Source organism: Pleurodeles waltl, chromosome 5, assembly GCF_031143425.1.
Source record: "Pleurodeles waltl isolate 20211129_DDA chromosome 5, aPleWal1.hap1.20221129, whole genome shotgun sequence".
Taxonomy (NCBI): Eukaryota; Metazoa; Chordata; class Amphibia; order Caudata; family Salamandridae; genus Pleurodeles; species Pleurodeles waltl.
Window position 1 is genome coordinate 815,565,697 of NC_090444.1, and position 27,312 is coordinate 815,593,008.

Sequence of the window (27,312 nt, forward strand, 5' to 3'; positions counted from 1 at the left end):
CCCAGGATAATGTGCTGTATGGCTGAATACTGATAAGGTCCCAAAGGCGATACAGATTGGTTATGCCAGTGCTTGTTTTAGAATGTAGCCCTGGGGAGGTGGTGGTCCCCTGGGCCCAGGGGGTCCCATGCAGCCCCCTAAATATTTATTACTTTACGTTAAAAAAAAATATAGGAATTTGCTGACAAATATAAAGTTTACATGGATGTTATAGTTAGGAAGTAAATTTAAAAAAAACATAGAAACAGAAATTTACTTAAAAACCATAGGTTACAGCTGTGTTATAAGTAGGCTAACAAGCTAAACTTTCTGGCTGTAGTCATGTTCACAATATCTATGGGAAAATGCATGGGGGAAACGTGTCCCCCCTCAACCCCCCCACCCATAATTTTCTTCGGCTCTGCTTGACGGATGGCCCTGAAACTTTCAAGACAACAGCTGAACCACCTGCCGTATTATTTTGGAAATTTTTGAAGATTTGTCAGACAGCACCTAAGTTATTGTCAAAACAAAAAGCACTTTCCCTTTTGGAAACTAGGTCCTAACTATATAACTACCTACTGGCCAGATTTGTATTTATTTTTTCATTCTCCCTTTCTGCCATTAGGTAGTTATAGGTTAGGACCTAGTTTCCATAGGAAGGGCATTTTTTGTTTTGCTAATAACTTTGGCGCTGTTTTCCCAAATTTTGTGGTGATTTGCCAAAGTTTCGGATTGATTTGGCAAGTGGGGGCCGAGAAAAGGGAGTTTGGGGGGTGTGGAGTGGCAGGGGGACAGGGGCAAAATCTGAAACGCTGGATGGAATTACACCAAATTTGGCAGAAAGCTAGGTCTTGGCCAGAAATATTTATTTTTGTGATTTGGTATAAATCTGTTCAATAGTTTCGGAGTTACTAAAAAAATATATGAATGTATATTTAGCTGATTCCCAAGTAAAAACATAATAAAATACAAGGGGGGCAGGGTAGGAATATGCCTGACCCTCTCAGCCTGATGGTGGGGCATCACAAGGACCCTGCCGGTGGCCAAAAATATTTTTTATTTTTCCCATGAATCTGGGAGGATCTGCAGGATCATGAAGGAAAAAAAAAAGGTTTCCCATGCTTGTTATTGCTAGCCCTACCGGGTGGGCTAGGATCTGAGTAATTTAGTTATTATACGTGCCTCCCTTTTCGGGCTGCTTTTGCTCTGGGGACCCCGTCCCTAGGGACCCAGCTGTCAAACAGAGAATAGGGGGTCATAAGCGTTGGGGTCTCTTGGTTTGAAATAGGCTTGGGATGTGGGGGGCTACATGCCTCGCTCCCAGGTTGGCTGCCTTTGGGGGGATGGTGGAGGGGGGGGGTTGGCCACAGAGCCTTGCCCCAGGCCAGACCTTGTGGCCAAAGCCCTGCCAAGCACGGTCAAAGGCCTTGCACTGCAGCAGATTGATGAACATATGGTAGTTCAATATTACTTTGGGGAAAAAATTAACATTTACTGAAAAAAAAAAAAACAGGTTACAAAATGTGATAGGAAATTGAATTTAATAAGACCTTAGAAATTCACTTAAAAAATAAACCAAGGGTTACAGGGATTTTATAGATTCAGATTTTCCACACACAAAACCATAAATATTCAGCAGTTATAGTTATAATTATCTCAATAAACTCAAGCTTATGTCCTAAGGTAACTATAACTTGCACCCCAAGGTACCTATAACTTTGTCCCTTTCCATGCACTGCCAATTATCACACATCAGTAATGACATCTTCTATGATATCATTGATAATATAACTGTAACATTTTCAGTGAAATTATAAATGAGAAAACTGTGCATGGCGAGGGCACGAGTTCTAGTAACTATAGGGCACGAGTAATAGTTTTTTTAGATAAGTATAACTATAACTGCTGGATGTCTCCGGTTGTGTGTGTGCGCAAACTATGAACCCAACTATAATGTCCCTGTAACCTGTGTTTTTTTGTGACTATAAATATATCTGTGTGTTTGTATATATGTATGTGCGTACAAATATTTATCTATATGTATATATCTGTAGATATATACATATATATATATATATGGAGAGAGAGAGAGAGAGAGAGAGAGAGAGAGAGATTCATTGTTCTTGTTAAGATATTCATGTATAGCGCTGTGTAAGCTCATGGGTTTGTAGGACTAAATCCCCACTACCCCATTTGGATTTTTAGTCTTAATGCAAGTCGCCATTGCCTTCTATCATGAAAACGTAACCCGCCTGATTAGGTACGGTGGGTTAATGTAACACTTTTTCCTCATTCCACTTCTGGCATTGTTCACTGCTTAGGCACTTTTTGGGCTAACTCGTGCCACTGGGGGAAAGAAAACTCGTTAGTGAAAAAACAGCATTAAGGAATGTTTTCAGAGTAGAAGTATGATTCACACCAGTGAATTGCACACGTCCACTGCTGCACTTAACAAGTAAGCCTGTAGTGTTTCTTGTGTACTAGTTCCTAATCAGCATTGAGATACTGCATATTAAGCAGTAGTTCAAAGGACTGCAATTAAGATCATTCATCTTCAAAATGAATTAATGCAGTCGTTTACATTTCTACACCGAAGGCACTTAACCCATATAAAGGGTAATGGGTACCCTGGAGGCTTTAGTTGCAATTGTGGTATGTCATTTTGATACAGTGACAGCAGACCGTGACAATTTCTCTTCAGGGGGTGTGCCAGACATTTATCAATTACATGTCGAAGGAATTCTCATTTTGGTGTTAAACTATCCCGTTTTATTGCTTGTTAGGTCCTGGAGTGAGGTTTTTTTAATTTAATTTTTGTTAATTGGAAAGCTCTGCCTAAAGTGATGTTTCAAGGTTATTAATGAACGTTTCATCGGTGGCTCAGGTGATTGTGGTTGTAGTTTATTGTTAGTTTTTTTTACATCTAGCATCGTTATAGATATTTTTACTTATAGTTTCAGAACCCTGTTTCATTGACCTTTCCTGTTGATAGGTGGTAGAGCAACTTTAACCGAGAGAGGGCGCAGCACACCACTGTCAACTAAGTGTGAGTAAGCCAGCTTTAATAGGGCAGATGCACATCATAAAACATAAATAGCTATCCCTAGGCCAGTTTGCTATAGAAACTAATAACTAACTATACATCATCATTCACCTTTCTCCTCGCCTACCCACCACCCATAAGTACCACCCCCAGCTTTCCGAACTCACTGCCTACATCCTGAACTACAGTTACTTAATAACACATTAAAACCTGAGCTTCCTGCCACTTGCACGTGTCAGGTGACTCCTCCTCCCATTGAAACTGCTTTGCCCATCACAACAGACAATACAAATGATACAAATGTTCTAAAACATTACAGCAAACCGACATTCAGAAAAGCTCTGTTTGACTTTTTCTACACTCCCCAATGCAGTAATTCCCTGCAATAAATCTTAACACCTGACGCCTCCGCCAGTGCCTCCTGCAACTGCAGAAAATAAAATCCTTTGCGATAGGGAATAAGTGTACTCCACTGCTGTGAAAAAACTGTATCTCCCTATACCGCAAGTGTGAATACTTCATTCTACCAACTCCTTCCTCTCTGCAAAACCTACACAACTCTCTACTGCTGGGCTTTGTCCTGAACTGCAGGTATGTTTAACCTGTGCCATTCCCTCCTGAGAAACAGCTGATGACACAACATATCTTAATTTCCTAAATTTCATGACATTTATCAGCGCCAACCCCTTTGTTGTAACGTATTGATTTTTTCCTAGATGTATCAACATACAACTTTCCCCATCCAGTTTTCTGTTAAAAGCAGCAACAACTTCCTCCACAGCATACCCCCATTGCCATAACATTTATCCACAATTTTAGGTGCTTCCAAACCCGACTGGGCCCTGTGCCATCATGCTGTTTTGCTTCTCTGCCCATATGGCACAAGAGTGGCCCACTCCAACTATTCATGCCTTCCCTAGATGGGCCTGGAACCGAACCTGAAATAAACTTGAAACAATGACAAAATACTCCACACACCCCACACTTACTGACCTTGTAATTCACATATCTTTTGTAGCACTCTGAAGAACTTCACCCTATCTGCATTATCTTTCCCTGATTAACTATGCCTCTTGCCTTCATTGTTGTGCCTCCCCTAAAAGAGTGTGTTCCAGGTGCCTCTCTAGATCAGCACAATCCCACCAGCGCCTTGCTCAATATTGCCAGTAACTGAAAGGCTGTCATCCCTGATCCGATCCTGTTCCTACCCCACCCTTCTCTTCAGACTAATATCTCTACTACCAATATACAGGGTAAAAATGCCATAGTGGTACCCTTTCAGCAGTATTGTCCATCCCTGTGCTCTTTGTCTTCTTCAGGTGTATTCTACACTATCCACATGACACCCTCATCCTCTCTTAAAGTCCTTGCTACCTTTCCCTCCCAGTAATTCATCACCAATGAATAAAAGACCACTTCAGAGTCATCCCTACAGATGCCTGGTAAGGCATTCAAAACTCTTTGTAAGCCATATCAAAGTAAGATCTTCCATTGTCTCACCCTTGCCCAACCTTCCAGGAATCTCTTACCAGAATAGAAAAATGCAATAACTGAAAACTTACCAGAAATTGCCCCCCTTTAGCAATGGTTGTCAATCATGTCCTTGATAATGTGCGCCACATCTTTGCATCTCCTCTAGTCGTCCTCCTCACTTGCTCTTCATTGCGCCCCTCACTGTAAAAACGTGTTCCAGGCTCGAGTGTATGCTATGTAAACTGTGCCAAAGACAACTACCAATTTCAAAATTCTCATGTGCCAATCTTGCATGGGTCTGCAAGCATTCCCATTTTCTCTCGGTCTGCTCCCATAGCAAGCCCACAAATTCTCTTCTTCTACAAATGAGACAAAGCATCTACAATTGTCATTGCCAATTCCTGGCACATAACATACTCTTAACTCCATGTTGTGATGTAAGCAACCAAGCAGTAACATTACAACATCATCAGCTCCTTCAACATTACCATCGTCTGTTTTTATCCCTTGGCAGCCTTGATTCAATTTTTTCTGAATCAGTTTAAATCCCAAGAGAGGATTTCAGAGTCAACAGCTCTACCATTTTTCCTCCTACCAAGGCGCTTCTATGTCATCCATGAGGTCTTTAAAACTGGCAGTTTCTAAAGCTGGGTACTCACACAAAAAGGAGTAAAGTAGTGTCACTGTCTTCTGACCAGTCACCAATCTTTAAACCCATTGTGAAAAGAAGCTGCATTTCTCGAACAATGTGCATGATATAGCACAGCCTATCTGTACTGTTCTGTCAAAGTACCCTTTACCCTTCAAACTATGCGCAACAAGCTAAAGTCCACCAGGTATACCAGCAGGAGGTAGAAAGCCTACTTTTTTGCTCTTTTCCATGTATGCCCCAGTTCCCACTTGTATCACCAAATCAATGGCCATTTCCACCTAAGCATCTGTAACGGATGCCATGTCCTCAGGAATGTAGTAATTTACCGGCCAGCCTTTCAGCCAAGATAGGTGCTGATCCAACCTGAACTGGCCCTTCTCCTTCTTAGGCACCACTCCAACTGGTGACACAATCAACCTGCCCATTGGCCACTTATCAAATGAATGTGCTGCCTGCCTTCCTCCTCTTCCTTCTGCAGTTTTGCCCTTAGCACTTCCGAGCGCTCATTTACTGATTTCAAATTCTCTGCCCACCTCCTTTCCATGGGCCCACATAGCCTCATTGAAATTCCCATCTACATGTTAGCAGTAACTGTGCATCATTCCTTTCATCATACCATTGCAACCCGGAAGCCAACCTAGCCCCTTTAACTGGAGTAAGAGCCTTTTCTTCGAGGTCCTTGTGCATCTATAACTCATCTCCCCTGTGGAGCTTGCTGTTGCGTTTCCCCTCTGCATCACCTGCACCCCACCTGTGTTACCTGTGCACTGAACAGGTGCCTTGCTGCACAACTGAAGCACTTGTAAGGGAGCTTATAATACTCTGTTTAAAAAAAAAACTAAAAAACAAAAAAACCCTATTGAAGACACAGAGCGCACCACCTTGTCCTGCCTTTACCCTACCCGTTGCTCACCATGTGGGTAGGCCACTGGTCGGTAAAACTCTCTGGTCTGGTCAGTGCAGTGGCGTGCCACCACATGTCATTATCCAGTTCCCTTCATTTTCCCTCGGCATCCTCCGGCAGCCTCACTCTGAACTCTTAATCGTATCATTAAAAAGTAATATGGGCCTTCCTGACATACATTTAAATAGCGCGGCGCATCACTCTCGGCGCTGCAGATGCTCATATAAATTGTAAACGCAGCAGTTCAATTCTCATTTGTCACTGTTACTCGTGGTCGCTTAAGTAGTTCATACGTAGCCCTTACTTCCCTATGTAACAGCTTAACAACTTCTGTATAATCCCTTTTCCGGATATGCACCTTCAAGACCCCCATTAAATGCGCCCCCAAGGGCTTTGTAATGTCCCATATTTGCTTCAGTTCCTTGATGTATTTTTTGCCCTCTCCCGCATCTGGTTTACCTTGTCACACCTTCTGCCACCTTAACTTTGCCCTGTTCTTTAGGCTTTCTGCCCCCAACGTCTCCTTCCTTCTTGCCTAAGGCTGTTCACCCATCTACTCCACCGACCCTATCCCCTTGTCCTTAATCCTTTTCTCAATATTATCGCTGTCTGGTCCAGTGAAACATAATTCCATAGCCCCACCTCCTTTTAGACCATAATAGGCTGTTCGCTTTAACCTCGCTTATTTGGTCTCAAGGTCAAGGCCAGCACTGACACTTCCCAGAAAACGCTCTGTCATCACTGTTTATACTTTTTCCCTCTGCAAAAGGCTTGTCTTGGCTCTGCTCTTGGAAAACACCACTCCACCCGTTCATCTTTTCCTTTCTGACTCCAGTGCCTCTTAGACACTGCCATCTCCTCTGTGTTTTGTTCCACTGTCTCTCTTCCTCTATTTAGTTTTCCACCAATTATTCCTCCATATCCCCAACCCCATTTGAAGGCCACTAGGACCTGGTCTTTCATTATCTGCCACACCATCAGTCCATTAGTCTCATTCTGAGAACCACTTTCTCCACTGGGGAGGACACATCAAAACTTTTCTCTTTCGCTGCTGAAGAAGTTGCACAAGACCATCTTCAGTCTGCTGCATGCGCACCCAATGATGCTGTTGATCTAGCTGCAGTGGACCACTCCATCTTTTCCTCTTGAGGTCTCCAAGACACACTAGACTCTTCCACGTTTTGCTTGTCATGTGAACTGCGTAGTATACCGACTAACATACCGCCTGGTATAAAGCACTGTGTGCTGATGAGGGGTGGGGGTCTACCTCTCTATACCCTTCTTGCACCTCGTTTTGCATTCAGGCCCGTCTCCCTGGCCTCTAAAGTCTGCTGTGCCGCTCACCTTCCCTGCAGGGCCATACAAATCCAAAGCACTTGGCTATTTTCCCTCCTCCTCTACCAAGGCCCCTTTCAGGTGCTCCTCGCCGAGGCATCTGTAACGTCTTTTTATGGACCCCCCATTCCCTCTTCCTGCCATGTACCATCAAAAGTTTGCCCAACTTTGCTACCACCCTCTCCTCTGGCTCCGGTCCCACATCACTTTCATGTCCCTTTCTTCACATCATTGAATCAGCTAAAGCAGTGTTTAAGGTCAACAGACTGACAGCCTTGTCTTGCGTTTAATTCTGCATCCATCTGCCTCAGCAGGAGCGCCTTCCACTGGTTCCGCTGTGCAAGTCCTGCCTCTCCCTCTCAAAAGGCTGTGGGGTGGTGCAGCACTGCCTCGTGGTCCCACTTGAAAAACCAGGCCTTTTGGGGTTCTACCAACTAGCTTGGGCATGCCTATCCCCCCCCCCCCGCCACCACCATCTCCCGCTTACTCCATTTTGCGCATGATTATAAGCAGGCCAAAACCACTGCAGCCGCGCTATCCCCTGCACGCTCAGCTGGCTTCTCTGGGCCCCCTCCTGCTGTAATGCCAGGCACCAGCATGTCCTCCTGCCTGGCCTCTGAACAGATGGATCACCTCCCTCGTCGTATCTTGCTCAATAATCCTGTCTCTAATGCTCAGCAACTGCTTCCTGACCTTGTCAAAAGTCACAAAAAAGATGCCCTGCTTGTACACCAGCCACCATGTATTTCTGTGGAATCAGAATGATTCTGTTGACACATTGCCATATGTCCAAGAAGTAGCCCTCCAATACTGCTAGGATGCTCTGCTCTGTAGGGTAAGACCTGTAAAGTTTGAAGAGAGGTGAGTCGTGCTCACGGTTTTGAAAAATCATCTATGACAAAAGATAATGAGTTGTCAAGCAGATTATCTTTCCTCCAGTGAGTTGCCCATCAGATCAAGCTTGGCAATGAAGGATAAAGAACTACTCTCCTGCCTTCTGCTGGAAATTCCCTGATAACCCATAGAGGGCCACTGAGAGACCTGTTCCTGCCTCATGTTAAACTTTGTTCTAAGGGGCTGCGTTCAAGGAACTCTGCAAGATAATCCCTTGAATTGCCCAGTGTTCACTTGCTTTTTTTGCTGTGGTGCTACCCTATAATGGACATTTTTGATAAAGACTTTAAATTGCACAGCTCTCATCAAGGCTGTGGCATTTCTTCCACGGAGACTTCCTGTGTAGATTCTCACTTCTATGTGAGGTTGTTAATGAAACTGTAATGCAGCAAGGATTACATTTAAATCAAAGGCCACAATTCCCAGTCACCTCTTTTATCTAAATACTACTCTGCTTTTTATAGAACTATGTGTGCAAACGCATCAGCAGAGGCCTTGGCCCTGATCCCTAATTGCGTAAATTTAATCTATTGTTACTTTTATAACGGTTGTATGTTGCACTCCTATGTATGAAATTAATAACCTGTTGTATTTCTTTTGAAACTCTTCAAACTATTTATTACCAAAATTCTCTCAAATGTTTTTGTAGCATTATATCTCCTGAACGTATATTGGCCACGTATTGTTTTGTTTTTTACTCAAAGCACGTAAGAGCCTCTGCACTTTTTTCTGGAGTCACAACATTAATTGGTTTAAAACTAAAATAAGTAATTACAAAACACTGGTCCCACAAATATGTCTTATTGTATCACATTTATCATTGTAATCTTCCCCTTCCAGCCCTTACTTCTTCCTCCAATATAGCATTGCAAGCACGTCCCCTTTGTGTAGGTCTCCCAAATGGGGATTGTTGTATTAGACTGGATTCTCCTTCACTGGATTGCATACTTTTCAACCCTGTACCCACCACACCCGGCACCCCAGCCCGGCCCTCCTGCCCCCAACACTGGCCCCTCGAAATCTCCCGCCCTCCATAAGCCTAATCTGCCTTGTTCACCTGGAAGTGAATCCTCCCTCCCTATGCCACTGTCCAAAAACCTTATCCTGCTCCTACGACGTTGAGACTATTCTAGCCATTTGTTTAGGGCTCTCCAGTGCCAGGGCCTTTTGATGTCGGACTCCCTTGTGATCTTAATGCGTAGTCAGATCAATTAGACAAGATATAGAATATTTGAATTTTAATTAAGTGTTTCGTATGCTTGAATATCCCATTTTCTGTCAGTGTATGATTGTTTATTCTCTCCAGAGTTTTCTTCTTATGGAGTTATCTCTGTTCAGTCTTGTACACATCGCACAGTTTAAATACAATGAACCCAAAATGCCTAAAACAATTATGAAGGAAAGGATGAAAGATTTTGTTAGTAAAAACTACAATTTAGCTCAGGTTGGCAAGAAATTAGATGGATGGCAGGCATGCCGCTTGAGGACGTAGTGTAAAAAATCATACCACAAGGGCAGAGTACCGCAAGTTCTCTTTCTAGAACACAGACAAATTAGAAAAGGGGTTTGTGGTGCATAGCCTTGCTTCTTTAGGAGATAAGTCTGCCATGGAAGATGGCATATGAATAGGGTGACCAGGCGTCCCGGTTTTTCTCCAGCTGTCGTAGCAGATTTGAGGAAATTTAGCTCATGTCCCGGTTTTTACAGGGGGTTAACTGAAAATGGTTGAGGTTTTCCAAAGCAGAGATAGTTAGCAGTTATCAGAAAGCATTTTAATTAACTGGCATTATCCTGGCTTTTATAATTGGATTTTATTTAAATTTTTAGAGCCTCTTCTTTAATTCTATGCTGATGAATGCTGTCATTCTAGGCGCTCAGCTGAAATAAAATTGTAAATAAAACAAAAAGAACAGCAATGGGAAAAAGATTATAGGACAGAGCGCTCACCAAAAAAATAGGTCTACTTTGGGGGTGCTTAGTGATTTGTTTTCACGAGGTCACGTGGGTCTTGCTGTAAAATAATTTTTTTCATAAAAATATTATTTTTTATTGTACATTTTTTTGGTTACATGATTTATTTTGAGTTATAATTGTATCTCTTACAGCCCTGAGGAAGTCACGGGGATCAGATTCTCCTACGACGAAACACACGTTGGCTGTTTTCTGTCCTAACAATACATGAATATTCCATCTCAAGAATAAATTGGAGTTATGCTAACCTTTTACGGTCTACTTTGATCCTGATTGTTTGGAAGAGGACTTGATATCCTATATACATGGACTACTGACCCTATGCTTTTTATTCGCAAGTGCCTTGACTTCTGTTGAGTATGAAATAAAATTGTAGTCCTCCAATTTTTGTGAAAAGTCCTGTTTTTTGGCTTTAAAATTCTGGTCACACTTCATATGAAGTACATTTTCTAGTACGTTTGCAACATACATGACATTGAGTGGTGATGTGGAAGAAAATACCGGAGATGACAGTGACATGATATGGTCTCTTCCTGTATAAAACAGAAAAAGAAGAGAATAATACTTCAGAAATGATTATCTCATTTGTTATTAGGAGTGGTTTGTACTACACAAATTGATCACTGTTAGATTTATCAAATACACATCAGTTCAAATGTCACAGTTTCAAGTTCCCTGACTGAACTTCTGGAGCCTGGTTGCCATGGACATATGTTTTTTGTCTTTTGAGATTTTCATAATAGTCTTTTATTCCTATTGCAATTCTAGTTCATTACATCTAAAATCCTGGATCTTGAATTGGGTAGTGTTTTTATCATCCTATAAATCAGTTTACTTTAATCTTTGTATTTCCCATTCTTTGTATAGTTGGGTTTCGTCCTCAAGATTAGTAGTACTTCTAGTTCAGCTTTTCTATTAGCAGCATTCATAACGTGCACTGGTTCTTTAAAATGTTTCTGCTGAGCATACTTGTCTTTAATAATCCTCTGATATTCTTATCTATTGTGTCAAACAGAATACTCATATCTCCCATCCCCCCCCCCCCCAGTATTACTTTGAGACAAGCATATTTTCCAATTCATCCGTTTTTCTCCATGATTACAATTGTTCTAGTCATTCCACTTAGTACATGCATGTAACCACGTCATCCCAGGACTTAATGTAGGTGAATGGTTGCTTCTGGCAATGGTTTTTGAGGAGGAGCATTTTTTTTTTCTCATCATACTTTGATCTAGAGGAGGAGAAAAGGCAGAAAGGGGGAAAGAAAGGAGAAATATATAAGAACTTGGTGATATAGGAAGAAAGGACTGAAAAAACCCTGTAAGAGTGGAGTAAAGAGACAGGATAACCAAGGTGATAGATGAAAGGCCTGAGGTGGAATCAACAACAGGCAGACAGGCCAGTTCCTCCCTGGACCGGAAACGAGCATCCTAGGACCAGTTTCAGGGAATCACTCCTCATTAGCCAGGCTAGCTTGACTCTAGTGGTGCAGTGAGCACGGAACCCACATCTGGGCAGTTCGGGCTGGACTGTTCCATGGGGAATTGGGTCAAGACTGATTTGCATCATCATCTATTATTTTTGCTTTTGTTGCCATAAGTGGGAAGGCTATGCCAAGACGTGGGTCCCATACTCACTGTGCCACAGGATTCAAGCTAGCCTGGCTGATGAGGGGTGATATCCCGAAACAGGTCCCAGGATGCTTGATTCTGGTCCAGGGAGAACCTGCCCTGTCAGTTTGGGTTGGACTGGTTCCATGGGGAACAAGGTAAAGACTGATTTGCAAATGGCAAGGTCCAAACTGGGGTGGTGTGGTGGGAAAAAAGAAACAATGGATTAAACCTAGATCTTTGTGACTGGGGTGAATGTTGCATTGTTCTGCATCCCGTCCATCATCTGTTCTTTTTGCTTTTGACTGTGAGTTTTAAGGCATGCTTCCCTTTCACATGAGCGCATACACACACAAAAGTTGTTCCCTTCAGTGTCAGGAACTACTGCAGTAAGGGGTGATTCTTTGAGACAATAAAATATTTTTGCATTTAGCCAGAGGGTTTTATTTTTTAATAGATTGATGAGGACCTATGACTTCCCCAGCAATAACGTTTTGTAAAACCCATGATGGAACAAAATAAACTTGCCAAAGCTGAAGGGCTGGTGGTCTATGCCAAACCTACTGGCTTTGCCAAAGCTAGTTATTTATTTAGTGGTTTTCCATTAATTACTTACCCACTTCATGACTGAGGGGAGGAAGAGATGCTCACAGTAAGAAGGAAGAGATCCAAACCTCGGGTATTATCTGCTTGAAAAACGTCTTAACAGACTATAATATTTTGCCTCTAGAACTACTGGATTCCAGGCCCTATGAAAAGGAAATCTATGCTTGAGAGACTGGAAAGTCATTCTCCACCACTCCCATCCTGGCATTACCTTTCGCCTGATGAAGGGTTTAATGGATTAAATAGCAAAAGAAACCAGTGATTTAAAAACTATAGTTTGTATTGGTTTGTGGTACTTCCTTGGAGAGTGTTGGGGGTGCAGTAGGCTTTTGGTAATGTGAGGGAGAAGAGAAAATTGGCACAGAGGCTTTTAATTGTCCTGTAATTTTAGCCATTTCATTTGCAAAACTCATATAACATTGTAGGTTTAGCTTACACCTTATGGAATTTGAGATACAATTAACAAATGGATTTTCTGATGACTTACTGCCCTCCTCCTTTCCATGCTAGTCTGTAACCAACTCAGGTAGGCCATGGTGTCAACTGGTCTTGTAAAGCAGTGTGACTGTGTTCTAACATGCTTTTGAAGTCTCGTCTGATGCAGCATGCATGCGGTGTCTCTTTGAGATGTATTGTATTTTAAACAGTCCTAAAAAGGGCTTAGAGCCTACCCATTCCTTACAACCGGTTAGCGTCTTTGTCACTCATTTATCTTGTCTTCATTATTCAGCGGCAGCCTGGATGGTTCAAATTTTGCTGTCCAGCTTTGAGAGGATTTGGGTTTAACTTATTTAGAATGAACACACACAAAAAAGGTTTTTGGTTTTATCTATATGGATCGGGACGCACTGAGGCAGCAGCTGCGAGTCGGCACATATCACATGAATCACTCCACTGTACACCACTCAGCTCTGCGACTCCACTCTATGCCTCTCTAACCTGTTCAGTCAGTTATCATTCCTTTATTCAGCAAAAACGCTCACAAAAAAGAAAATATCCTATAGATTAAAAACATTAACATAGATAAAAATAAATCATTCAGTTTGAACCCGCTCTGCTCCATGACACTCTGCTCCACTCTGACACTGTACACACCTCCCCTCGATGCCTCTCTTCGCCCTCCCTCGATGCCTCTCTGCTTTACTCTCCTCTACTAACTTTTAGTCATTCTGAGCAGCAGCCACGCTAGTGTAAGACATGGCTAAAACACATTCCCAAAGGCAACAGCTCTCACGTAGGTGAGACCTATTGGATTTGCCGCTGCTTGCTTTCTGGATTCGATGCCTTACATGAGATTATTGGACTCTGAAAAGGACGCCATGTAGATGCTTCACGCAATGCTCGGTGCCCTTTTACACTCACAGGGACGTTTACAGACGTTACCATGCCCAGATTAAATTTAATCTTTTTGAACGTAAGGAACTGCTGTTCGAGGAGCAGTGCTCACAAGTATTGTAGAAGAAACTCGGTGGCAACGCTTTGTTTTCATATTTTTCTCTGTTTTGCATGCTTCTTTGTAAATTGAACCGCAGCCCCTATGTGCCAGGCTAGCGGTTTTGTGATTAAATTATAAAATTAGCACTTTTTAATGAGAATATTAATGAACCTGAAATTAAAGGGTAAAATACATTACACAAGCTAATGAAACAAAAAATGCAGAATTTGTGTTTTCTTTGTTTATCTCATTATTGAAGAAAGGCTTGTGTTGATTTTATAGGAGGATTGGCATTGCCGACTTATGATTCTGCTGGTCTTTCATTTTAGTCTTGCTGCCCGGTTGGGGAGTTTCACACCCTTGATTTTATTAGTCAATCTTTTTGTCTCTAGGAGTCATTTAGCCAGTTTAACAATCTTGCCCCGTCCCTTCTCAAACCGTGTGAATTCTGACTACTAAATGAACGTTATACAAACTATCAATTGACTTATACCGTACCTTTGTGCACTTTTAGGGCAATTGTGAGTTCAAATTATTTGCTTAACTGCAATTTACTTTTTTACGTTCTCAGCAAGTGATTCATGATGCGGTACTTTTTACACTTAATTGCTTTTATTTTATCATTTTTTCTTTAATTTTCTCGTACATCCACTTTTTCCGTTTTAGCTTTTAACTCATTTCAGTTTTACTTTGTCTTAAGTGAGTTTTTGCTTTAAATTTCCAAACTTTAGTTTGGCTCCTTATTATCTGGTAAAATTACCATTTTATTCTGCCGTCTTTGAGTCGACATTGATATTTGTAGCACAGCTCTCACCGGAATAGCGGTGCACTAGGCATAATACCGGAGATAGGGTACGAGTCTAGGTAATATTCAAACCTGTGAGCAGGTACATCAGGGTATCTGGCTATGCATGAAGAGGAGGGGCAACACAGTGGACGAATTCTGTGAAATTTTGCTTTAAAACATAACTGCTTGTATCCCTGTAGGGACCTAAAGGAATCCTAAAAGTTTGCAAAATGTGGCTAGAGCGGACTTAAAAAAACAATTGTATAATAAAAAGTAATGTTCAGCCTTCACAGTTTGGATTTTCTCGAACCTACGACACCTGGTTGTTGCAACTAGTGAAATATTTTGTGGTGTGTTTTTCAGGGGGCTGCAATTTCGATGATGGACTAGGTCCTTGTGATTACCATCAGGACCCTTACGACGACTTTGATTGGGTGCATGTTAGCGCTCAAGAGCCTCACTTCTTGCCGCCGGAGATGCCGCAAGGTAGGAATACATTTTATGAAGATACTTTAAATCAATTTGCATGGGTATTAACCAGTAGGTCTGCAAAAGGGGAGAAGCTTAGAAGAAACGTTGTTTAACCTTAGTCTATCAAGACCGCTTCCATTGATGTGCATGGTGTTGAGTTGCACATTAGTGTAAGCATAATGTGTAATTGTTCTTACACAGATTGCTGTCATTCATTTGGCATACGTAAACTTTCAGGAATAGGTCTGATTGCGTACTCCAATAATTCTCACCAGATTTTTTTTTAAAATACAGGCAAAAACTGCATGTGTAAATGTTGCTTGCTAAACTTCCTGCCTAATTTGATCATTTAAGAGTGGAAATGGAAAAGGATGTTGAAAAGTGAAGGGATAGGGAGCTTGTGAAGTGGTGAGTAAATGGAGCAAGAGGAATGCAGTAGCTTGCAAACCACAATGAGCAATTTTGCTGTCGTCAGGATGTGGAAATGTGCATAAGCCGCTATTTGTAGTGGTACCAATCATTGATTGCATGTACCAGTGAAATGGCTGTTGCCATGATGGATGGGAATTTTACCCTAATAAATTTATGGTTGTTATCTTGGTTTGGGTCATCAGCATGCAAGCCTTGGTCCCTCTTCCACCTATCTGCACCCAAGACGAAGCAAGTGCATTATAGGGCTTTCCCTGAAGGAATCGATCTGCACCAGTCTGACATGACTCTATATCAGTAGCCCGGCACAGTGAAAGAGGGATACTGTGGCACAGGATCAGAATCCCAGCCTGGTGGGTGTGATGGTCGTGAAGCAAGTGTCTGTGGTCCTGGAATGAGACGTAGCAGCCCTAGAAATAGGTTAGCAGCATCGGGCTTGGGGCACCTGCACATCAGACTACTCTGTGTCCTTAGTGCTAAGGATGGAAGTTGGTTGTGCTGCTGTCTCTAGAGATACCCTAGCCCTTGTTCACTTGTTTTGGCTCCTGGTGGCAAAAGAACTGCACTGTCCTGAATGGCAACACAACTCAGTGGCTCTAGTTTGTCTCTTTTTTATCGGGGCCTCTGGGGCCCGGTGTCTGTCTCTCAGTAGCCCCTGGTGTATCCCCTGTTATCATGGCCTCTTTCGTGGGCCTGGTGTCCATCTCTCAGTAGCCCCTCGAGTGACTCCTTTTATCAGGGTCTCTCTTGGGCCCAGTGTCAATCTGTCAGTTATCGCTGGTGCATCTTCTTTTATCAGGGTATCTCTTGAGCCCTTATTCTCCCTCGCTCAGTGGCCCCTGGTGTGCCTCCTTTTATCAGGGCTTATCTCTGGCCTCCATTGTCCGTCTCTCAGTGGCCCCTGATATACCTCCTTTTATCTGGGCCTCTCTTATCCCAGCCCCCCATCCCACTCTTGGTGACCCCGGGTGCTTCTCTCCTGGGCCCGTGGGGCCTTGTGCATCTTCCTGGTCCGTCTCAGTGGTCACTAACACATCTCCTGGGCACCAGGGGTTCTTTTCTGTTTCTTCCATTCCTGCCACCATTATTCCTAAGCGCTACTTTCTCCCTTTTGGGGCCAGACCGCCACCCTCCACATTAAACATCTTTATGCACTGCAATCTCTTCCATGATCTTCCTTGTACATATATACCCTTTCTATGTAGTCATGTATGTATATATTTAGCACTTTATTCCTACTGTAGAAAAGAGAAAAAGTGAAAAAATAACTTCCACCCTCTCCAATGCACTACTGCCTCATCCTATAACTCTGTTGCTCTTCAATCTCCACTCTGACTCATTGCAAACCTCATTTTACTACTATAATCTCCAAAATAACCCTTTCTAGGCACTTCCCTCCTTGATCCCTCCTCGCTCACACCAAAAGCCAGTTTTTACTACTGTGATCTCCCGAACAACCCTCTCTAAATTTTTCCCTCATGTATCCCTCCTTTGACTCATTCCTAACCTCATTTTACTACAATGATCTCCTAAAACGCATTCTATAGATTCTTCCCTTCTCCATCTATCCTTCTACACATCCCAAACCTCATTTTACTACAATGATCTCCATAGTAATACTTTCTAGACTTGTTCCTCTTCTAGCCCTCCATTATCATTTTCAGACCAGCTAACAGACTTGCATGACCACTGCTCGAATTCTCATTTTTTTCCTATACTAATCCACCACTAATACGTTTGAGTTCTGGAGTAGACTTCCACACCTTGTCAGGGGTATTAAGCGCTTTACAAATACAGTTACAATTTATGACTTGCAGTACTCCCTAGTACCACCTTTCAGAGTTTTTAACACATTTCTTCTAATTAAATGAATCAACTGGTGGTGGCTATAGTAACTTAGCAGCATCCGTCGAGAAAGCAGATTTTTTTCCTCACATTGCTAATAGTACACGCAATTATTTTTAACAGGTGTATATTTTAGGTGACAATGCCAGCAGTGAATACTTTAGTATACCGTGCTGAAATAAAAATTAATATGAGGGGAGGGGGCCGAAGCGGGCGATAGACACCAAAGAATGGACTGACAGTTCATCATGAGTGACTAATCAGGAAGACGTTGATTTATGGTAATGTTGCCATTGTTAATTATTGTCAGGACAGGTAATGAATAGCTGAAGAGTTACAGCCTTCACGACCTTGGCTACTCACCTTTGATGAAGAGCTTCATGGGCTCCTCTCCCACAAGCCTGATCTGCGTGGAAAATGGAAGCTTTTGAATTTCAGCCTCATTTTCTAATTAATAGGATATTAAGTAATTAATCATGCAGAAGAGGAAAAAGGTCAGTCTCTGTCTAGTGGAGGGGTTCTGCGGCTCAGAAACGCAACTTCAGCAAGTCGGCATGTATTATACCCGTTCTGCTAAAGGGTTGTGTGCCTTTGCTTGGAGGCCGCACACCATTTGTCTTCATGTTTAGCTCGTTTTGCCTTGCAAAAGTATCGATTGGCCTACCTCGATTAATGCACACTGGGAAGCCCGACTGCATCCATCAGATTTGGTTGAGAACCAAGTGCAAAAATAAACACCATTACTTCTGGCCTTAATGAACTTCGAAATGTTGTTCTTCCCCCTGCCTGCCAGGTTGGTGTATTTCTGCTTGGCACAGCACTTGGGCAGAAGGGGCTGAAGCAGGACACTGATGACAAGGTGGCCCCCTAAAGCCCATGCACGGAGAACGACGGGGATGTGCTTCAGCATCACGGGAGCTCTGTCTCTAAGGCCACAATTAGATGAGCGTCAAGTCCATATGCACCTAAGGGTTCTTCCTGCACCCCCACCGTGACATTACTCAAAGGTCCTTTCTACGGACCATATATTTTAATAGGATGATAGAGCGGCAATTGGAAGCTGAGGGTGGCTAAGAGTGTAGCAAAGCAGAGGAGGAAAGAGCATGGGGAACCACATCTTACACACTTATTAAACAATGATTTTTCTTGTACATATCCTGTTTTTCACTCGAAACTGTAAGCCACTCCTCTCTCAGATTCTATCTCCGTTCAGTTTCGAGTAGTCTCTCATGTTCCCCTAGGTGTTTTTCCCGGAGGTTTGTCACTAAATAGTGTAAAGACCTTAGCAACAATTCACCTTAATGCTACACTTCCCCCGCCTGTTCTTTTTCTCTCATTGCTGCATTGTTCCTGGTTTCCCTCTCTCCGGTTAACTTGGACGCCTTAGCAACTTTACCCCGTGTACACATGTTTCAAATACTCAAATCACAAACTGGTCCTACCTTTCTGCCAGCCACGCGTGGAAGCTGCGGTGTGGGATCACCCCCAGACGTCCCCTTTTTTGCGCGCACTGTCTGTGCGCCGTACCGGCTCGAGGACAGCCCGCGTATTCTGCTCGGCCTTAAGCTCTGTATGTCCTGTTGAAGACAAGGGGCGGAGCCCTGCAACATATATTGACTGCTAACTGCGCAGTTCACTTTGTACTTTGACTCGTTGCCGTCTTCCTTCTGCTTGCCTTACTGAAGGATACCCCGGATGGGAGGTACATTGAACGAAGAGAGGAGCAGAGGGGTGAGCTGCCTTGCTGAAGCCAGAGGCCTGCGTTGCTGCTGGCCGCGAATCACCCCACACGCTGCAAGCAGCTGACTAAGGGCATTTTTAGTTCTCCACAATAGGTAGACCAGCATTTGGATGGTAATGTGATGCATTGAGGTCGGTCCTTAAACTAGTGTTAGGACGATCTGCACGGGTCTTCTATCATGGCGTGACACATTAATCATTGCTTTTTTTTTTTACTTCTCCGTCTTAACTTTCGTTTGTGTTTTGGATAGATAGTAATGATTGGGAGAGTGCAGTACAGTTTAGCTCTGAAAAACACTTGACGGTCGTAGCAGATGTTCACGAGCCAACCCGAAATCTCCTGTTTTTGTTACTGCCTGTTTTTCTCTATTTCCCTCCCCCAGGAATCCTTTCTCACCTGAACTGGAAAATAGTTGCCGCAGGCAATAGGAGAAAATGAGTGAACTTTCCTATTCCTACTTTGACACTAAATCAGTGAACACTACACTTTTCATGAATTCAAAATCTGAGGAAGGAATACTGCTACTTCAGTTAGAGGCTATCTTTCCTGTGTCACAAATTAGGCAACACCATAGGTGCTAACCTGTCAAGTAGATGCATTCGATGTTCACGTTGAGCTGCTGCAAATGTTAGTCTCGTGTGACTCCTCAGTTGAACAGACTGGACATCTGAGTGCCTTACAAATTATATCAGAGGGGAGTATTCGATGTTTGCGCCTGTATGACATTGTTTCTCTGTAAATGATAACTCTGCCACTTACCTGGGATGTCGTAAACAGCAATTGCTGAAGACATTAAGGCTTTGAAAGCTAAGGGACAGCTGTCTGACACGGCATACCCCATTGGTGAGGAAATGGGACTGTTCCTGGCACTAAATTTGAGTGACGGTACAACACTATTTACAGTGGGTGGGAAAACCAATGACCATGATCAAAAGGCCACCAGTGACAACATAAATATTTGCATCGTAAGAACCTAAAGCCATGAACTACCACATGCATGGAAGAATAAGGAAACATTCAGAAAATTAGCCATAAAAAGAGCAGTTTCCATTATTGCCGGGGATATTTTTTAATAAGTCTTCCTAAATCCAGCCTCATATCTTCTTTTCCACGTTCCTAAGGTCGGATTAAAAAAACACACACAGCAAGCACAAGCGTGGGAGGAGATAGATTGAGTCAATAAGTGCTTCCCCTTCAACTCATTAATCAATTAACTTTTCATTTCTCACCTGCTAAAATTAAGGAGTGTTTGGACTCATCATCTAAAATGTCCATTCACACCTTTTATCAGAAAAATCAATAAGTGATATCAAAACCATTCTGAAAGGATGCTGCACAAGCAGTATGCTTTGGTGGAATTGAAGGTGTTCTATTAGTCCGAACCAGAGGGTTTAAGAATATCTGCCAACTGAACGACGAATCCTTACTGATTAGCATTGGGTTAGGCACAAGAACAGTTAGTTGTCTCCCCGTAAGGAACTTGAGGCTGGGGCTATACAACCTACTCAGAGAGAAAAGCCTATGTAAATGATGAGACTGAGTTTGAGCCACTCTCCCTACCTTTCACTCCAGAGTATATATATATCTCAAGAGGTCATCACATTGTCTTGAAAAGAGTTGTTATTATTAGAGCCTTAAAATCCTCCTCAGCATCATGTCACTTTAGGTCCGAAGATATGGGCTTAATTGCATATCTTTTATTCGGCATTAAACCGAGCAGTGAATCCACAAACGTTACTTGGCGATACCCAAAAGCAGTTACTTTCATCTAAAAAATACACAATCTGTTTGTCATGTTGAGATCAAAATGAATATGTGTGGGTAGGCCTAGCGCCCGCGACAGGAAACGCCCCAAAACGCAACGTGGACACATCCCATTTTTTTTAAAGAAATCAGAGGTTTTTTTTTGCAAAGTGCCTACCTGTAGATTTTGGCCTCTAGCTCAGCCGGCACCTAGGGAAACCTACCAAACCTGTGCATTTTTGAAAACTAGAGACCTAGGGGAATCCAAGATGGGGTGACTTGTGGGGCTCTGACCAGGTTCTGTTACCCAGAATCCTTTGCAAACCTAAAAATTTGGCTAAAAAAACACCTTTTCCCCTCATTTCGGTGAAAGACAGTTCTGGAATCTGAGAGGAGCCACAAATTTCCTTCCACCCAGTGTTCCCCCAAGTCTCCCGATAAAAATGATACCTCACTTGTGTGGGTGGGCCAGGTGCCTGCAACAGAATAAGGCCCAAAACTTGTTGAGATAGAGGGGATAGCACAGCAAGTTTATAAGGACATATTCTTTTATACATCTTTAGACGGACTCTGCTTTGGGGACCCACATAAGTGAGGTGTCATTTTACTTGGGAGACTGAGGGGAAAACTGGGGAGTAGGAATTTTGTGCTGGAGCGATGATCCTACTAAGAAAACTCAGGAACATATGCTTTTTTAATGCAAATTTTGAGGTTTACAGAGGAGTCTGGGTAAGAAAATGTTGGGGGAGCCACGCAAGCCAGACCTCCCTGGACTCCTTGGGGGTGTCTAGTTTTAAAAAATGTCTGGGTTTTGTAGGTTTCCCTGGATGAAGGCCGCACCCAGGACCAAAAACATAGGTGCCCCCCCCCCCCCCCCCCAAAACACAGGTATTTTTGTAATATATCATTTTGATGTGTGCATATACGTCCGTGATGTGCCAAACACTAAAATTGTGAAAAGAAACACACTTAGTTTGTGAAAAAGACCCCTCACCCACCAACCAAGTTGGTGGAATGCTTCATCATCGGGGTCCCACCCGAGGCACCTAGCGTGTCACAGGTGTGCTGCGACGCCTGATTACAGCGGAGCAGGTTTTGTCATTTTTACCACACATACCGGTAGGATTTGGCACGAGGGTGAGTGATGGTTCAGTGGATCAAATTTTATTAACAAGAGATTTCACAAAAATGAAATGCACTGTTAATAACTGAAAGGCAAAAAACTGAACCAATGACTCACAGCTCGTGAGCTGTAAAGCCGTGACAAGGCACCAACTGCTTTACAGTCCATTCACACACCTTTCATACATGACACGCACAAGACCATTCACACCGCCAGCCACGGGCCCAGCACATTACAACACTCACATCGACAGACCGCGCCACTCAAGGGCCCATCACTTACATACGCCCACATGCCTGATACAAGAATCACATCAGCTGATGGGAGTGTGGACTCCAGCCGAGTGCCACCCCAAGCACACCGCCAGCCAAGCCCCACCCCAAGCACACCGCCAGCCAAGCCCCACCCCAAGCACGCCGCCAGCCAAGCCCCACCCCAAGCACGCCGCCAGCCAAGCCCCACCCCAAGCACGCCGCCAGCCAAGCCCCACCCCAAGCACACTGCCAGCCAAGCCCCACCCCAAGCACACTGCCAGCCAAGCCCCACCCCAAGCACACCGCCTTCCAAGCGCCACCCCAAGCACACCGCCTTCCAAGCGCCACCCCACGCACACCGCCTTCCAAGCGCCACCCCACGCACACCGCCTTCCAAGCGCCACCCCACGCACACCGCCTTCCAAGCGCCACCCCACGCACACCGCCTTCCAAGCGCCACCCCACGCACACCGCCTTCCAAGCGCCACCCCACGCACACCGCCTTCCAAGCGCCACCCCACGCACACCGCCTTCCAAGCGCCACCCCACGCACACCGCCTTCCAAGCGCCGCCCCACGCACACCGCCTTCCAAGCGCCGCCCCACGCACACCGCCTTCCAAGCGCCGCCCCACGCACACCGCCCGCCAAGCGCCACCCCACGCACACCGCCAGCCAAGCGCCACCCCACGCACACCGCCATCCCTTTTTTTTGTTTGTTTATAAACAACAAAGAAACCACTAATTATAAAATAAGCACAAAACTACAAACACAAAAGCTCTAACTAAATACATGACAGAGATGCCAACCGTGAAACATATGAAAATATAAAACAGACAGCTTATGCTCGCGGTATTTCCCAGAAGTTTTTTTTGGTATGGTAACTTCTATAACAGCTGGGCACACACAGCCCAGGCTTTGAAGGGCATTCGGGGCAGTACATCCGGCTCTCCCTCCGTATTAATCTCCGGGCACATACTCTACATTTCTTTGTGGGCAAGTCTTTTTTGGGAGTGGGAGGAATGTGATCTGGAAAGTGCCGATCTTTCAATCTAGCCACATCCTCCACCACTTCTCTCTAGGAATTCTTGCCGGTTCCACCACAATAAGGCTTTCTATGACCGACTCCTGAAATTTAACAAATGTCATCCTTGACTCAGGTGAACAATCCTTGTATACAATAAAGGCATTAAAAGTTGCCAAATGAAATAAATGTAGGGCCAACTTTTTATACCACACATAAGACTTACGAAGAGCAGTGTAAGGTTCCAACCTCTGATCTACTCTATCAACACCACTCATGTGCCTATTGTAGTCCAAAATGCACGCAGGTTTGCGCACTTCCGCAACCTGACCCCAAACAGCCACAGGGGAAGTACTCTCATCATGGATGGTCGATAGCATGTACACATCCCTCCTGTCTGAAAATTCCATAGCTAGCAGCTCATTGTTCTGCAAGGCACTGCACTGTCCCCTCACAAGTTACTTACAGACAAGCTCCCTTGGATAGCCTTTCCGGTTAGAACGGATTGTGCCACAAGCAACAGTGTCCACTCTAAACAACTCCTTGAACAACTGAACTCCAGTGTAGAAATGATCTACGTACAAATGGTGACCTTTGTTAAACAGCCGTCTAGCAAGTTCCCACACAATTTTTGTCGCTAACTCCAAAAGTGGCCGGACAACCAGGAGGGTCAATACTGGAATCCCTACCAGTGTAGACCCGGAAATTATACACATATCCTGTACTACTTTCTGACAGCAGATACAATTTAATCCCATACCGTGCCCTCTTACTAGGAATGTACTGCTTAAAAACTAAACGCCCCTTGAAAAGGACCAAAGACTCGTCCACACTTATCTCTTTGCCTGCAACATAGACCTCTGAAAACCGATCCACAAAATGATCAAGGACAGGCCTAATCTTAAAAAGACGGTCACAATCAGGGTGATCTCGTGGCAAGGCTAAAGCATTGTCTACAAAATGCAGCATACGAAGAAGAAGCAAATACCGATTACGTGTCATAGTTGCAGGAAATATAGCGGTTGCCATCAAGGGACTAGTAGACCAATAAGAAGCCAGTGACGGCTTCCTGATCAACCCCATCAAAAAAGTCAAACCTAAAAACCTTTTCATCTCTTCCAGATATGTGGGAACCCACTGAACCCACTGAGTAGCTCTAGACTGAGGCTTAAGTCTTGCAGCGTTGTCCCGCAAATATTGCTCTGCATACACATTTGTCTGCTCCACAATCTCTTCCAAAAATACATCGTCCATAAACAAGTGAAAGAAATGGACAGGCAAAAAGTTTTCCGTATTAACTCTACACCCTGGGAGACCAGTAAATGCAGGTAACTGTGGCTGCTCCATGTTTGGGGCAATCCAGGTGTCAGGTCTTCTAATGGGAAACCCTTCAGCCCCAGGCTGCTGCACTCTTGGCACATCAATGTCCTCCTCTAACACAGGCCCTTCATCTGCACTGAGAGTAGCTTCCTCATCAGAAGAATACTCTCGGACAGAAAACTCACTTCCAGAATCTCCTGCTTCCTCCTCTGCCTCAGATGCAGAGTCAGTGTCGTAATCATGGTCTGAAGACGACTCAAACAGCATGCGAACAACCTGCTGAGCGGTCACTCTGCGGCTAGCCATGACCCTCACTAACAACAAATGGATTGCCAACAACAACTAGCACTAAAATAAGTAATAAACAAAGTGTAGCTTTATCACAAAGAGTTATGTACTACAAAAAACTATACCACTCACTTGCCTGAAAAAGCTACTCACCAAGCAACTACTCTGCAATCACCAATGATATCCCACTAAAAAGAAAAAAGCAAATTAGACATATGACAAAACAAACATCACTGTTCTCAAATCTAAGGACAATGTCAAACACACAATACTGCATTTAGTACACCACCTACAAACATGTCATTCATGCATGTCAACAATACTCCTTTGGAGTGAATTGCTTTCACTTACCTAAAGCATGCAACTATGCAAACCGCAGGACAACTACTGCTAAAATCGCAAGGATCCACAGCAAAGGAAGCAAAAGTGTTGAACTAGAAGAAAAAGAAGAAATAAATTGTTATAATCACAAATACAAATACTTCGCCAGTTGACAAACACCCCACCACCAAGAACTTAGAAGTTGTCCCTGGTACCTAAGTGGATCCTGCCCCCCTCGGGGGTAGATGGGTGTAAAAAAATTGGCCAATCTGCCCCCAAGGGGGGCAGAAATGGGCAACACCTCTGTGCCCCCTTTAGGGGGCGACCCTTCCCAAAGGGGGCACCCCAGCACAAAAAAAAAAAAAATCCCTGCCGTATTGGTGGTTTCTGCCCTCCTTGGGGGCAAATGGGCCTACAAAAAAAATGCCTGGTCTGCCATCGGGGGGGCCGAAACAGAAAAAAAAAATAGCCCCCCAGGGGAGCGACCCTTGCCCAAGGGGTTGCCCCCAAAATAAACAATAAAAACAGAATCCCTGGTGTCTAGTGGATTTCTCCCTCCCCCCCCCTGGGGGCAGATCGGCCGAAAAATCAGCGATCTGCCCCCGGGGTTGTGAAACACAAAAAAAAATTGCCCAAGGGGTCGTCCCCAAAATAGAAAAACAAAACAAAATCCCTTGTGTCTAGTGGATTTCGCCCCCCCCCCCCCCCCCAGGGGGCAGAGCCACCGAAAAAATCGGCGGATCTGCCCCCGGGGGGGGGGGGGGGGCACCCTTTGCCCAAGGGGTCGCCCCCAAAAGAAACATAGCCCAAAAAATCCCTGGTGTCTAGTGGAGATTCCTGCTCCACGATCGCGGGCCCTTCCCGCGATCGTGGAGCAGGAATCTTGTGAAAACAGGCACAGGGGGAAAGGAAAAACCCTTTCCTTTCCCCCCGTGTCTGTCCACCCCCCCCCCGCCCACCCTAAAAACCCCCAAAAACAGAAAGGACTCACCTTATGGGTCCTTTCCCCTCGACGCGCTGGAAGCAAATGGCTTCCAGCGCATCTGGCAACACTTGATGACGTCGGCGCGCTGACGTCATCTGATTGCCGTGGGGGGGGTGTCGGGGGTGGAAGGGGAAGGTCTTCCCCTTCCATCCCCGCCTTGGGGGGGAGGGAGGTGCACAGGGGGGGCGCGCTAGCGCGCCCCCAAGTTCCCGTGTGCCTTGGACGAGGTGACCTCGTCCAAGGCACAGAACGGGGGAAACTGTAGCCTTGGACGAGGTCACCTCGTCCAAGGCACAGAACGGGTTAAGAATGGTAATCGTTAGTATCACTTAAATGATAAATCATAGTCACCCACCATTGTTAGGAGCATGGAATGGCATCCCGAGTGCGTAAATCCAGTAAATAGAATCGGACCTTTGTTTTTGACACATACGGTGTATATAAAATTGCACATTTATCAAGCTATGCAAGTCTTCTGTAGTGTTTAATGGGTTTGCTGTAAGGTACTTGTTAGCACATCTGACCTTATTTGGTTTCTCTCATTAGTTTATAAGGGGACGCGTTAGACGTTCGATGGACCTTTTGACTGTGTTTTAAGAAGTTCACACCCTAAGCCCAATATATCATAAATATCATCAAAACAAACAGTAAAACTCTTTGGAGAAAGTAACTTATCACACAATATAACCCATTTGGTCATGAATAAACACACTTTTAGTATAAGTTAGAAAATGTATTTCCCTAGATTAACAATGCTAATATCACGTAAATTAGTTGCAAAACCACATGGTATACAAATAAAACACTGGTTGACCAAATCTTCTAAAGAATCTCAGCTTGATTAAAGCATTAATAACTAATCCCTCTAAATCCAGAGTACAAATCAACAATAGAAGTAACTGTGCAATGTAAATAACATACATATGAATTTCAGCAATTGAGTAACGTCAATAGCAGATTAATTTGATGGAAGAAAACTTCACTATCCTCAGATTAGAATCAGCATGTCTGAGCTTCATGCAAAACGTTTTAGTCAACATGAATTTGGAAACCGTCTATGGCACTATCAAAAAGCAG

At 44.0% G+C, this 27,312-nt stretch overlaps 1 protein-coding gene across 8 annotated transcripts in view; it reads left to right on the forward strand.

Moving 5' to 3' along the window:
• The window catches only part of PTPRK (protein tyrosine phosphatase receptor type K), a 1,183,996-nt gene that overhangs the window by 214,866 nt on the left and 941,818 nt on the right, over window positions 1–27,312 (forward strand). For all 8 annotated transcript variants that reach the window (XM_069234833.1, XM_069234830.1, XM_069234832.1 and 5 more), the window contains exon 2: window positions 15,056–15,178. In XM_069234833.1, coding sequence (XP_069090934.1) covers window positions 15,056–15,178 — 123 coding nt within the window. The remainder of the gene's footprint in view (window positions 1–15,055; window positions 15,179–27,312) is intronic.